This window comes from Dunckerocampus dactyliophorus, chromosome 20, assembly GCF_027744805.1.
Source record: "Dunckerocampus dactyliophorus isolate RoL2022-P2 chromosome 20, RoL_Ddac_1.1, whole genome shotgun sequence".
Taxonomy (NCBI): Eukaryota; Metazoa; Chordata; class Actinopteri; order Syngnathiformes; family Syngnathidae; genus Dunckerocampus; species Dunckerocampus dactyliophorus.
This window is the reverse complement of record NC_072838.1, coordinates 8,918,808-8,934,588: the sequence shown is the minus strand read 5'-3', so window position 1 is coordinate 8,934,588 and position 15,781 is coordinate 8,918,808. Positions and strand designations below refer to the sequence as shown.

General features: G+C 38.7%; 1 protein-coding gene across 3 annotated transcripts in view; it reads left to right on the top strand.

Annotated features, from left to right (window-relative positions):
* The window catches only part of samd12 (sterile alpha motif domain containing 12), a 135,060-nt gene that overhangs the window by 10,031 nt on the left and 109,248 nt on the right, over positions 1 to 15,781 (top strand). For all 3 annotated transcript variants that reach the window (XR_008567114.1, XM_054763036.1, XM_054763037.1), the window contains exon 2: positions 8,690 to 8,898. Coding sequence is in view for 2 of the 3 variants with exons in the window: in XM_054763036.1 (XP_054619011.1) it covers positions 8,690 to 8,898 (209 nt within the window). In the remaining variant the exon portion in view is untranslated. The remainder of the gene's footprint in view (positions 1 to 8,689; positions 8,899 to 15,781) is intronic.

Below are 15,781 nucleotides of genomic sequence, written 5' to 3'. Positions count from 1 at the left end.
AGTATTTGATATTGTTGTTCTAACAATGTGTATTATCCCTGTCACTCTGATGTTTATAGAGTGAGGAAGCTTACCAAACCATAAATTAAGACTGTTCCATGTTTTTATTTTGCGCTAGCACGGCTATGTTGTAAAAAAAAGTGTCTATATTTGGACATTGAAATGTTACATGTAAAGCATGTCTACTTTTGTTGTGAAATTAACAATATTTTCTCCGATAATTTTGTCATGATTTCTACTTAGAATTAAAGAATGATGTCTGAAATTGGTTTCTAATGTGTTTTATTCAAATATTCTCAGTGTTAAAAAAAAATAACTGTTGTGTAATCATTAGTGAAAAGTACATAACCTTCGTGTCCGCCTGCCGATAAAAATTTTGAAGAACATAATTCCATGGAAAAACAAACCCCATGATGATTACAATGTTATATATTCATGGAATAATTACTCAACTCTGTAACTAAAGTGATTTTTTTGTGTATAAAAGAGTAAAATAAGGTTATTTGAACAAAAGTCTAGCGCCGAGTGGACACCGAGTTATGTACTTAACATTTAAGAGAGTGAACTACGGAGGGTTGCTGTGGGAAATGGAAGATGTCTTCAGCTCTGGTATGTTGGGTGTGTGTTTTGCAATGTTCGAAGTTTGTGTTGATAACATTACCAAAGTCTATCCACGAGTTTAAAATTTTAACTGTAACACTTGGGTACCCTTGATCTGAGCCATGCACATATCGTGTTGGAATTAGTGACTGTTGATGTCTTCAAGTAGAAATAAAGTTTTTAAGACTCCCTGCCCATCGTTGGGGACAATGCAGTTGCCTCCGTCATAACAGAGGTGCGGCTTGCCGGGATGTAAATTAGAACCCAAAGCTCCAATTGAGGTTCCTCAACTTCATCCTTGCAGGATAAATTCATTTATTGTGCTTTTATGCCGAAAGTGGCACTGTATGCCTTTTGAAACGCTATTGTCAGACCACTTTGGTTGAAAATTGTGTCGCACTTAAACTCACAAACTTCTAAAACTTTGCACTCAGCCTGCACTTGTTCCATTTTGGTCTCGATCTGAGGGAAGGTTTTCTTATATGAAATATTTAATAATGTTACGCAGTTCCCAAATTAAGACAATCTATTTTTGTAGCCTTTCTGCCGTCAGACTTTGGAGCAGACTTTATGCATGGGATACATGCTTCATCGTGAATCCGCGTTAACTGCAGTTATATTTAGCCCTTCTGTGTTGTAAAGTGGGTCATTCTGCTGTGTTTTCTCACTGGCTGCGCCTCACTGACTTACTTCGGCACTGTTTCTCAAAGACAATGAAATACTGTAAGTAGATGTTACATCCCGAAAGGCTGCAAACCTCATGAAGCTGTCTTTTAACAGTTTCTATGTTGTTTTGAATGGATTTACAGTTGAATCACATTAGAAACGGAGCAGTTTATTGAATTATGATGTTGCAGGAAAAGCAGTGGCGGGCGGTGCGTTTGGTGCCTGGGCCTTCATTGGCCACTGAAGCAGCGTCACAATTATACAGTCGATAATATGCGATATCCGCTCCGGGTGAAACGATTCCTCGAGTCATTCGAGCACCTTGATTTGAAATGGCCGAGTTGTAATCCTTCGGAAGTCATAACGGCGAAAACGTAATTTCTACAGTTTTGTATTCTTTCTTTCATTGTCTTTGAGACAAACTTTTGCATGTCACAAAATGTGCAAACGGGTTGAAATTGACATCAGATTGTGTTTTATACACAACGGACACAAGGAAAGCATTCAACACCGTTTCCCCTGTTTATTGAATGTGTTTGCAGTATATTTCGATATGGTTATAGCTTCAAATCACTGTAATCTGCGGGTCATACCCCTCAAAATGATGCACCCTCTCTGTACCCCTTCGAAGAGAACCACCCATATATATTCAGTATAAGCTCGCCTGTTTGTTCATACGTACACAGAACAATGAACAACTCCATGTCTGTGTGCTTTCTTCGTGTCGGAACAGCATCAGTTAACCATAAACCAATCAGAGGACGGTAAAATGCTGACGTTACTGTACGCCTGCTAGCTGGTTCTGTGAGGCGAATCTGAAATCTTGTATGTTATCGAAACAGCCGTATTGCGTGTGATCAGGCCCTGTGGCAGATTTAATTGACATGGCAACACATAGACACTGAAATCTGATTGGACAAAACCTTGACCTTGGTCACCGAGGGACATAGTTGTATAATTGTTGCGTAATATACAAAGTGATCTTTTAAAACATCTCTCAGACGTTGGACATTCAATTCCTAGTTCACTGAGAAACGTGACCTAGAAATAACGTCGCTGGAGGTTCATGTCAAATGAAAAATGTGCGATTACGAGTACCAACCTAACGAAGCACGATTAGATCACATGGCTCAATAACACACTGAATATATTAGGTATTGGGGTTCAAGACAAGCCTAATGCAAGTTAATCATGGGACTAAAATAGCATCCCAGGAGAGACTTTGTCCTAAAGAATATGCATAAAAGCACAACTATTTTGCACATCAGCATATCAGATATGCAAGTTCCCTCCGAGCAGGAAGCTCGACTTACAGACCGTTCTTGAAGCGTTCTGCCCCGGAGGCGATACACTTCTCTTCTCATCTCTTTCTAACCTTCAAAGATATTTAAATTAGAATTTTAGTGCCTCTCCTGTCCCCCGATGATGGAGATCCTCTTTCCAAGGTCCTCGGGGGTTGACAGCTGAGCAGACACACTTGTCTCCTTTCCCACACTTTTTTTTTTTTTTAAAGCACTGTGGGTGGACTCGCTTGAAACCCCACTATTTGAGAAGCGCTTGCCTTTTATATAGTTACTCGAAAATATTCAACACTCATTGCAGATTAGATTTATTCTCAAAGGTCATAAACTTCTCGTGTTACTTTGTGTAATTTTGCACTGAATTTGAAGGAATAAATGAAGGGGTAAATACTGACAAACATTGTATTATGAATTAATAAGTACAGGATATATAATAAATAGGGCGCTAAATAATTTATTTAATGAATTACCGTAAAAGTGTTACTTTTTTTTCTTCTTAAAAAAAAAAAAAAAAATAAGTAAATAAAAAAAGTACAAAAAAATAAAATCAAAAAGTAAAAAAAAAATATATATATTTTTTTTTAAATGAGTAAAAAAAAAAGTTTTAATGTCATTAACGCATACACATGATCTGTCTGTTATGGCGGCAAACGGAGCCACAAAAGTGTCCTCACAGAGTCACACAGAGGCTGCCGTTCTTTAATAACGTCATTCTGTCCTTAACACATCAACAGCAGTGCAATACCAACACCACATGCGTATCTCCAACTCACAAACACGTCCCTCGTCAGCTCGTCTCGTGAACGACACTTCCTCATTGTCAATGTCATCCGCTTGAAAAAAAATGTATCTGTAGTTCAGAAGCAGGTCACGTATGAGCAATGAAATCGGAATTGACCTGCAGTGTGAACAGTAGCCCAAGTGTCAATCAAAAGTAACCATTTTTATTTGTTTTTAAACCCGCTGTGCACACTGAATCCAATCCACCTCCACCTGTGTTATAAAATCTCATTGAGAGAAAATGAGGAGAATGAGCGAGAAGGCAGACCCCCTCCCTCATCTGTGTGGCTTCCGTCTCAGTGCTTGCACCGCGCATGTCAGGATGGAGAGACTGAATAATGTAATGGTGCTATTTATAGTAACTGTTGCTGATTTCAAAAAAAAAAAAAAATGTTTGCTCTTCCTTTCTTCCCACGAGTCCCATCGTAGGAAAGCGAGCAATGCAACAGCCTTCATGCAGTCTTTCTTAACCCCGTGTCATCACGTTGTCATCTCCTTTTGTTTATTTGAAGGCTTTTCATATCTTAAGTCACTGATCCTTTCTTAGGAAACCACCGTATTCCTCCTCTGGAGTGATTGCATATCAATCCTCAATTGAGTCAGGGTGAGAAGAGGGGATGAAAGTGTGAGCTGGGAGGAGAGAGGAGAGGAGCAGTGCTTCGTGCCACGCATCTCAATTGGGTTCCAAACATGGCTCACTGCTCACTTGTGTATATTCTTGGGGCTGGGAATTGTAATGGGTCTGCAGCTTGAGATGTTGTTGGGTCGTACTGTGGTGTGATACTGTGGAAATTTTGATCTATGGAAGAACTGAGGGCGGGGCCAGGTTGGCATCACGTCAAATGGATTCTTCACGCACGTAGGAACGAGTTCCGTTCCCAAAATTAACTCCTAAGTCACTCACATTGTACACAGAACACAGGAAGGATACGGTATAGTGTTCCCTCGTTTATCACGGGGGATAGGATCCCAAAATAGCCCGCGATAAGTGAAATCCGTGAAGCAGCCAACTATATTACTTTACAATTATTAATCACATACACGTTTCTCAAACAAGCATGAACATTTTCTCATATTTCTCTCTTGTTGAAACACTCTTAAAGTTCCAATTTTGTTTGAGTTTTACTGATCAACCCACTATTGGACGCAAAAAATTATGAAGTGACTCACGTGTATCTCACTCCTTGACATGCCCCGTCGTGGCGCCGTTTGTCTGTAGCGTTTTTGTATCCTTGTTAAAACATATTGCTCCTGTTGTCGTATTTTCCTCAAACGGTTAGCTTCATCTGCTTTTTCTATTGTTTGCAGCAGGGGCGTCCAAAGTGCGGCCCCCGGGGGCCATTTACGGCCCGCGACTGTTTTTTTCATTAGCTCTCGGCACAGTCTAAAAATACGATTGAAACAATAAAATTTAAAAAATGGAGGGGAAAAAAAGCAGTAATTTTAAAAAGGTTGTTATATAAGAAAAAAAGAAAGAAAAAGAATTAATTTGAAATTTGAGTAAAATTAGGTTGGGTAAATGTTATCATGTTATGATAATAGAGTGAAAATATTATGAGAATAAGTCATATTTGTATGAGAAAAAAAAATGTACAAGTAGAACGTTAGTATTTGTAAAAAAAAAAAAAAAAAAAGCCAAAAAGTAATGTAAGAAGAAACAGTCCATAATAATAATAATAATAATACGCTCTGTCACTGATAAAATTAATAAATATATTTTATATGTTTTTTTATATATATAAAATATTTTGTTTGGGTTGGTTTAAAAAAAAAAAAATGTAAAAGCGGCCCCCGCATCTTTAGATTTTTTCGTATGCGGCCCTTTAGTGGAAATAGTTTGGACACCCCTGGTTTACAGTATTGGCGGTTAGCAAACAGCTCACACGGTTAGCTAGTTTGGTAGCCATGACCACAACAGGACACAGGCGAAGGAGATTGATTGACAATGGTCTACAGCCAATCGGTGCAGACAGAAGAGAGAGACTAGGGAGACACCGCCCCCTGGTGCTAAAGCACAGAAAAGCACAGAACTTCTTCTTAAAAGGGTCAGTCTCCGCCTCTGAGAGCGTTCATATCATTGATCAGATATCACTTTATATCAGGAGAGGCGTTCAGTTCATCATCGCATGTATGCTGGTGATGATAGTGTATGATATACTGTACTGCTAAGCCTATAAAACCAAAAAGATCATTTAGTCGAGCAGGGCAAATGCTGATGTCACTCGGGTCTCCGGCAGCGGTTTTTCAAGATGCGACGTATTTACGGCCTCGACTCATTAAGAGTGGTTGCTAGCGTAATGTGATTCACATTCTGCTGACAAACCGCAAACTCAAAATGAGACGCATGCGTGATTCACACCCCTGCCGGTGAGGAAGGTCCAAGCGCTTTCTGCCGCTGCAGAAACAGAAAGGCCCGCATCCATGAATGCGTGATTGATAATCGATGTTATGATTGATTCACACCTGAAACGTGTTCATCGCAATTCAAGAGGCTGTGATTGAAGGTTGGAAGGGATGATTTTCGATGCGTGCCCGTCAGCCACGGGATGAGGCATGACTGCACAGTCTAATGATCAAATATGCGAGCTGTGTCAATAATTCTGGGGGGGGGGGGAATGTAATGCTAGCTAGTGGGAGATTCTTCTGGTCTTGCTTAGAGACTATTTTCGTACCATACGCACAATTATACCATAATATATCATACGAACAATTATAGGCGCTTCAAACTTCAGGGCTTCACTCTTGCTGCTCTCCAGCTAGTGCTGCTGCTGACAAAAACAAAAAACAAAAATGCAGGCTTTTTTCTCTCTATGGAAGGACGGCAGTGGCAAGCACCTTCCTGCGAGTACTGCAGCGCCTCCGCGTATGACATTTCTCCATATTTGATTGTCCAATTAGCAAGAATAATGATGTCACAATTACATTGCAGACATTACTCAACCTGTGGAAAGTCAGGGTGTATAATAAATGTTTTTGCAACATTACAGTATATCATTGGTGACATGCTGACAAGCACAAATTGACAAGTACCATGATCCAACTCAGTGCACTCACTGAGTGCACTCAGATGAAAGACAGGGCTTGCGCACGAAGCCGAGAGCCTCATCTTTGGTTTCTGCCCTGTATTCGATCAGGAAATGTGCAAATTCAGGAATTTTTTACTTTACTTTATGTTAAAATGATTGGAATCATACAGAAAATACATTTATAATACTGTTCAATGGACAAATATTAATATTAATCCTCTTGGGCATGGAATTCATAGGTCCCTGTGACATTTTTTTCCCCAAATTATTTTTTTTTAACCTTTTACACTTATTTTACTAGCATGGTGTGTCATTTTGTGACTGTAAATAAAATCCAAATGCAAAAATCCTGACATTTATTGATCTATCTTGGTTTCTAATGGGATGTCATTCTTGTGGTTAAGGAAGACGTACTGTAGTAGTTGCAATTGTGTGATTAAAGATGTATTTTATGACACCCTTATTTTGTTTACACAATTAGACAGGATGTGGCGAACAGCGCTGTTATTTTGAAGGCCGGAAGTGTGTTGTGTGTGTTGAGAATGTCTTTGCTTGAAGACTTCTTTGCTTTCACATGAAGCTGCCTGGCATTAAAGATGTTGGTGCAATTCTTATCGTAGTGTAATCTTTCTATAATAAATGCCTGAAATGTTCTAAGTCTGGTGTTGGCCCATTTCCTGGACCTACAAGTCTGCCAAACACTTGCCTCAGGCATTTATTGTGACTTTCATTTAATTGATGTCATTGGTCTCATTCTGGCACGCACCCATTTGTCCCATGAAGCCCAGTCACAGCATGGCTAGCACTACCACTAGCACACTGTGGCTAATGCTGTGGTTGTGTGATCATTATTGGCTTGGAATGCCATCTGTGGTCATGCAGCCACTGCATGGGCCATAATGTGGGCCTAGAGTCTATTCATTTAAATCATTTGAGGCATTTTTTAAGCGTACAACCACCGTATATAACAAATTGTACGTGTAACGCCGTGGGAAAAAAAAACGACCTACAATCCTGCACAACGCAGTGAGACTGTCGCAACTGGTACTGTGGCATTTGATGGTGTTTGTCGCCATCTAGCGGTGTCACTGGGGATAACACCGAGTGTATTTCTCTGCCAGTTAAATCAGGGGTGTCCAAACTTGTTCCACGGAGGGCCGCATACTGAAAAATGAAAGGATGCGAGGGCCACAAGTATACTAAGAAATGATATGTACTTCAGATTGCATCTCGACTTTGTGATGTAGCTGAAAAAGCATATCATTGGTTTTAACTAAGGTATTTCCTGTTTCTCCCCCCCACCCCCCCTTTGCTTTTTTCATATATAAATTTTCGAAATATTTCACCTTTTTTTTCACAAATATTTTTGTAAATATTCTTGTAATATTATGACATTATGCTCATAATATTTAGATTTTATTACCCTAGTATTCTATCTATATTATGTATAATATTATATTATTACAGTATTACATCCCCAAAATAATTTTCCAAAAATTCCAACTTCATTTTGATTTGTTTGCTTCTCATAATATTTAACACGCCACTATTTAATACTTCTTAACATGAACATTTGTTCTTTAATATTTCAACTCTGTACTACTATAATATTCTTTTCCCTCATATCACCCAATTATTCTTGTAAAATGATGATTATTATTATTAGAATACGACCTTTTTGCCGCATATTTCGACTGTATCCTCGTAAAATTACAGCTGACTTTTGTTTTTTAATTTTCCAACTATTTACATTTTATTTTGTAAATCGTTCTCTCGTAATATTCTGACTTTATTCTCATGACACTTGAACTTTATTCTCGTAACATTCTAACATTTTCTGCAACCTCATTTTCCAAAAATGACAACTTGTTTGTTTCTCATAATATTACGACTTAAAACAAATATATGTACGTTTTTCTTTAATGTTTCTACTGTATGCTACAAAAATTATGTTATTTTACCTCATATTACGATATCATTAGTGTAAAATTATGACTTTTTCTCATTAGATTACCTTTTTGTTTTAATATTTTGACTTTTATTTTTGTAAAATTACTGCTGATTTAAATACTTTTTTTCTGCTGTTTTTTTTTTTTTTTAATTCTTGATAATTAATATTTCGGGCCACATTTTGGACACTCCTGAAGATTTTGTATAATATTAAGTACAACTACTTGTTGCATAGTTGCTGATGACAATGTATCCCACCGGGTATCTTTTTTTTTTTTTAATGATACTGCATATATGCCCTTAAAAATGGTTTCGGCTGCATCGAATGACATTGAATCATTCTTTTTTGCTTTCTGACCCACACAGCTGTTCACTGCAACCTGAGCCAAAATGGCATCGAACACCAGATGTGCCCAGAACACGTGGAATCACAGCTCGATGAAGAGGAGGAGTCAGTGGATGGCCCGCCAATGCTGCTGGATGACGACAGTCCGAGTTACCCGGACATCAGCCCCGCCATTTTCCCGGGCCGTTTGCCGCCACATCGCTCAGTCTCCGAGTCTGAGCTCACGCGGGTGAGGAATCGTTCAAAATCATCACACACAGCGTAAGGAACGCGTCATTTGGAAAATAACAACAAAGCCAAAATGCTGGGGACAAGAAAGCTAACACTCAAATGTCCTTACTCAGTTTTGAACTATCCAGCATATTCAGGAATGGAAATGATTTTAAAAAAGTGAATAAAGGGGGAAAAAAAAGTAAATACAAATAAAAAAAATTCAATAAATTCACATAAAACAAAATCAAAAAAATATAAATAAAAAAAAGAATCAATAATTTTATTAAATTCATACATTTCTTCTATGTGGTGAAAGGCAAAATATGCCAAATAGGCTATAAAACTATCCTGGACTGACATAGTAGTGCTTTCTCCTCCATTGATGAAATTTCGTGATTTAACCCTGGGAGGGGGGGCAGCACATTGAGCGGTTCTGATATGAAGTGGAATTGCATCCTGCAAAATGATTAGCAGTGGAAGTCATTACTGGTGTGCTGTTTGCAAAACGCGCACACAATTTCCGCCACACGGATGATAAACCGAGACGAAGGAACTTTGGGAATCCTTTCGTGTCCACTGCCATCACGCGCGTCATTCAGCATGGCAAACGCCTTCAACCCCTTCCGTGTTGCGTCTAACATACACCAGCTACAAAGCAGGAAGCTCGGCGAGGGTTTCCACTAAGATATTGATATTTGATTTCAAACTAATTGTAGTCGATATGTGCATAAATAACAGGCTATCTCTATGCATCTGTATAGCACAGGGGTGATCACACAACCAGTAAGAAGGACAAGCTGATGTTTTGGCCTGCATCTAAATTCGTCCTCCGTGCCTGTGATAATATTTCAAAGCACCCATCGCCACCAAAAGCATCATATATTTTTTATTGCCTCCTCAGAAATTAAGAGCAATTTGGGACGACAGGGGGAGACAGGAGTTATCGCTCCAGATACACAAACACTTTGGTATTCTCTTTTATATCTGTTAATCAGCTGTCCATCAACGCAAGTAGAAGCGCTTTGAGTTCAACCTAAGATAACTAAACAAAGTTGTGACTTTCGGGCGTTTCATGAAGAGGCTGACACACGTGCGCGTTATAGGGCACTCAAGTGCGTGCACGCCATCGTATAGCTAATATGTCACTATATTGTAGCATCGAGGGGAGTACCCAGCATGTAAATCACAGTTAAAGTTACAATTTTGTTGTTAAGCGCTTAGTCGCGGATACTCAGGTACTGGTTCGTACCTGTCGTTTTGTTTGTGTTTTCACGCTAGTTGTTGGCTATCGCTTGCAAATTGAAGCTGAAGCTGAAGTGCCTGTGACTGTGCAGAGTTACAAGGTCATCTACTGTAGGGAATTGTAACGACAGGCCGCAGAAGCCACGGAGACAGTCTCATGTTTGTGAGTTAGGGCGACCAAATTGCACCAAATCTTAAAAAAAATATTTCGGTGGTGATCCAAATTTGACTTGATTGCTGGAGCAACAGGCTTTTATTCAAAGTTCAGGGTTTCCCCTGGGATTTGCTGAAGCTGCGGTGGTGAGTAAACAGGTTTTCTATGCTCTAACTATGAAAATATGACTATAGGGGTGTTAGTTCATGTCTAGAGGGCTCCAATAATGTTAACAAAAACATTTAGAAGGTCAGAAACAGGTTTTCTATGCTCTAACTATGAAAATATGACTATGGGGTGTTAGTTCATGTCTAGAAGGCTCTAATAATGTTAATAAAAACATTTTTAGAAGGTCGTAAACAGGTTTTCTATGCTCTAACTATGAAAATATGACTATAGGGGTGTTAGTTCATGTCTAGAAGGCTCTAATAATGTTAACAAAAACATTTTTAGAAGGTCATAAACAGGTTTTCTATGCTCTAACTATGAAAATATGACTATAGGGGTGTTAGTTCATTCCTAGACGGCTCTAGTGTTAACAAAAACATTTTTAGAAGGTCGTAAACAGGTTTTCTATGCTCTAACTATGAAAATATGACTATAGGGGTGTTAGTTCATTTCTAGAGGGCTCTAATAATGTTACAAAAACATTTTTAGAAGGTCGTAAACAGGTTTTCTATGCTCTAACTATGAAAATATGACTATAGGGGTGTTAGTTCATGTCTAGAGGGCTCTAATAATGTTACAAAAACATTTTTAGAAGGTCGTAAACAGGTTTTCTATGCTCTAACTATGAAAATATGACTGTAGGGGTGTTAGTTCATGTCTAGAGGGCTCTAATAATATTAACAAAAACATTTTTAGAACGTCGTAAACAGGTTTTCTATGCTCTAACTATGAAAATATGACTGTAGGGGTGTTAGTTCATGTCTAGAGGGCTCTAATAATATTAACAAAAACATTTTTAGAACGTCGTAAACAGGTTTTCTATGCTCTAACTATGAAAATATGACTGTAGGGGTGTTAGTTCATGTCTAGAGGGCTCTAATAATGTTAATAAAAACATTTTTAGAAGGTCGTAAACAGGTTTTCTATGCTCTAACTATGAAAATAATCCTTTTATAAATAAGGAATCCTACTTCGTGGAAATTCACATATCGTGGCAGGGTCCGGAACCAATTAACCGCGATGAGCGACAAAGACATGTACACTTATTCAAGCAAAAATCACCCACTTTATTAAGGCAGAAGACATCCAGACATGATTACAATAAGCCCTTTCCTCTCCTGTATCTTCTTATTGACTGAAGCAGATAAATTACGACTCAGTGGGATGAAAGAACATCCATTCTTTTTGTTTGGAGGTGAACTACAGTATAATGGGGCCCATAAGGGAAGAAAGGAGCATCAACAACAGCAAAAAAGAAAACAACAAGGGTCTATCATCTCAAGTTGAAGCATCAATTGTCATGTTGATTTTGTATGTAGATGTGAGTTTAAACAAGGTTATTTTTCATTGTGAATAAGGAGTTGTAGCTGAGTACACTGAATGGAACTGTGAAAACATACGCAGAGGTGGAGTTGAAACATTAAAGCTACGAACCCAGGATAATCTGGGGGTTAAAAGAAAGCCGTGAAGCCATACAATCAACAGGAAGTGCTCATAATTTGCTCATAATTAATTTACAATTGACAAGCCTTTTGTTTAGCACCAACACTTGCAAATGTGAACACTGACTCCTCTACTTTCTGTGATAAACCTTAATTGTCACTGCAAATGTAATGTCATCTAATCGCCTTATTAATTCATTCATGCAGCGTAGTGTGTTGTTTTCGCACATATAGAAGTACATTTGAGACACGGAAAGAATCAAATAAAACTAAAAGGTGAACGCAAGCTTGTCAGGGATGCTAATTAACGGCGGGGAAGAGATCAGGCTGACGACAACGTCTAAACTCCACTCTTCCGTGCGATCACAGTGGGAGCGTTGCAGTACCCACTCTCAACACAAGAGGCTGCTGTAAAACAGTGAAACTACTCTATATTATTCTTGTATTATTAAGGACAACGCGGGGAGCATTACCCTATCCAACCTTCACGTTTAATGGCGATGTTAATAGAAACACATACATGTAAACACAATGTGTTTATATGACGGTGTTATTGATGAATCATGTGATTGGGGTTGTGGAGGGAATAAGACCACCTGTCATCAAAAGTAGAAAACATTTTCTATGCATCTTTTGGCCGTGATAACTTGTTTCATTTTATGTCAGTTTTGATATTAATTTACAAAATGCGTAGCTGTTCCCACACAATTGCTTTCAGTGAAACTCTATCAGGGTTCATGATAACAATAATTGTCATTAGCATAAAAATATAAAATTAATTAATTAAAAATATTAAATTAATGCATTTAAAGGAGTCATTAAATTACATTATATTTTTAATGTAATAAAAATGTGATAAAAAATATAATTTTGTTACAGAAGCATAAAAAAATGGTTTGGGGCACAATTTAGGGCACATATGGCATGAATCTGCACACTGAAAATGTTACATTATAGTATTTTTTTTATATATATTATGTATTCACATGTAAAAACCTAGCGCAAGGACCAATGCAAAGACAAGCAAAAGGTAGCTTAGGTTTTTTGTCTTTTTATTTCTTGGCCGCTGCGCCTCCCCTGAAGTTCCCAGGGTCTCTCAGATTGTAAGGATGAGGAGGTGGTCGATCTCTCTATCAGACAAAAAAAATCCCCACATTCACTGTAATTTCACATTTTCTGTGATTGTGAATGAGCAAGTTATCAGGCGCCCCCTACTGGCGGAAAATCATTTCATCATTTCACATTACTGTGACAATCTGCTCATCCTACGTGACTCCTGAGTGACATAACTCAGTAGGTAGGTTGGCTGCCGGTTCTATCCTCAATCCTGCAGTCATCATTCAACATGTTTTTGCCTGCATTTTTACTTTCCAACATTTCAAATTCCGCCGTTTTTAGTCTGTTCAAAATGAATGGACAATAAAAATGGTGCCCCTTCATTTTACATGTTCCATAGCTGTAACATTCCACTTAATCTACAGGTTGACATGGCTCAGGAGGTAGATTTGTCGTCTCTCAACCTGGTGGTTCCTGGTTCGATGCTCAGTCTTCGTGTAATCATATATTTCAACAATCATTCTCCATTTCATATTTCAATGTTTTTTTTGTCCGCTAACTACTCCTACATTTGTCTACCGCTTCACACCATTCCAACATCAAAATGTTTAGCTCATTCATTCGTGCATGTTTGGGTGTTTTCCTGTGATTTCCAAGTGTCCATGAATGCGTCACGACCAGTTACGTGACGCACCTGAATGCACCATCCTTAGAAAAACGCTAGCTCAGCACTGATAGCAGTTTGCTAATTTTGATCCTGCTTGTTGTCGGTGTGGCGGTCATTTGTGTGCGTTGTGTGACGCCACAAGACCACACACACACAACCTTTTGCACACACCCCCCCCCTTTAATCCCTCCTTTGGACAAACCCACGCTCCTCTGAACACACTAAAAGAGCCTATCCGCTTGCGTAATAAAGATGATGAAATGATTATCTGACCGGAATCTTTCCATGGTGTCCCAACTCTAAAAGAACCATTACCCCCGTCTTAATAGTATACCACCTACAGAAATGCATACAACCAAAATAAAGCCTCATTTTCGAGTGAATCCCCACTCACCGTGGCAAGTTTTAACCTGTTGCGGCACGTGGAGATTAATTGGAACACCAATATAAACGAAATCTTCAAGATGAAACACTCACAAAATAATCAGGAAACTTCATATGATGCACGCAGGGCAATAAACAATGTGACGCTCTGTCTCCATCCTGTTCCGGTCTCCTCGCGCTGTGAGGCGTTCAGGCGCACTCGTAATTGTGAGTGTTAGACCACTAATTGTTTTTCATTTTTATTCACGTACCCTCCTATGACAATTGGCGTACCCTTGGGGGCACGCGTACCAACCCTTGGGAACATAGGATCTATAAGGACTTTTTTGACATTTTTCCTATTGAAAATTAATGGACAATTTCAATGTCGCGCCCTATTGGGGGAAATACATTTAACATTACATGTAGCACATTGTGCTTATTCTGTGTATGGTGGCACACATTGTAGAGTTGTTGTCTCCCAATCTTATTGGTTGCTGGTTTGATCCTCCGTTGGTGAATGGTTTCAACCTTTTTTGAAATTACGGTTTCATTTAATTCTTGTATTTAGTGTTTTATTTCTGTATTTTGTGTTAGGTGTAAGATCCGACTCACACTAAAGACGATTTACATCACAGTCGAGAAACAGAACTCGCATGTAACCCGAGGACCACCTGTATTTGCGAAAATAGTTTGTATGTACAGTGTTTATGTAAATGTTATTCACTTATGAGTTATTACGACGTTGCTCTTGGACCCCAAACGCACGCTTTGCTTAATGCTGTCGTTTCTGCAGTCTATTTTGCTCTGCACGTCTGCCAATTTCAAACGTTCGGCAACGCAGTGTTTGACTCTGGAATGCTTTTCAATGCATTTAATTGTGAATCACAAGCACCCACAAAGGGAGGTGATTGCCTCTTGATTAATTTAGCTGACTACATCCATATTGGATCTTTAAATGCATATCAGTGTTGTGTGTCGGCAATTACACGGTCCATTGTGTGTGTTATAGTTTGTCACCGCGGTTGTAACTGCGCTGCTGTTTATTCCACTTGCCGGTTCATGTCAGGGTTGTGTGTTTCCCCAAGGCTTTATTTCTTTTCTTTAATTTTTGAGCTTGTCCTTGCTGTGTTGCTAAGGTAACGCAAAGAATACTGCATGCCATGCTGGGATTTCAGTTGTCAATTGAAGCCAAGAGCAACACAGCATGCGATGCAATGTTGCCACACATTAAATTCTCTCTAATTTGTGGTATTAGTTTCCTGATTTGTCTGTGTGTTGAATGCCTTATGCTTTCCGCACGTTTCTATACGTGTGCGAGTGCTACCAGTCAAACCTCAGATTTTGTCCACACCACTTTTCGTATGGTATCATTCGGTTTTCATACAACATTTTGGCCAAAATGTTGGTTTTCGTACGATAAACTAGTCCGTTTTCCCTGTACTGTATCATTCGTCATCAAGTGTCCAAACAAAGCACCCTATACTTTACTGATTCACTGTTTGTGCAGTTTATTTTTAGTGTGACTGCTAAATAACCCACCATGGGGCCAAAGGTGCCAACAATTTAATAAAGAAGGTGTGAAACACTATTGAAATCAATCTTGCCGGGATTTACAAGAGGTCTGCATGAACCCTAAGTTCCATCTATACATAATTTATCGATATTTTCACATTTTCTGTATGTTAAACTATATTTATTCTCTGTAAAATAAATTTTTGGCTCTCGGGAACGGATTGATTGGATTTATAGAAACTACCTATATTATTAAACTACCTTCTAAATGCAATTTTTAACATTATTAGAG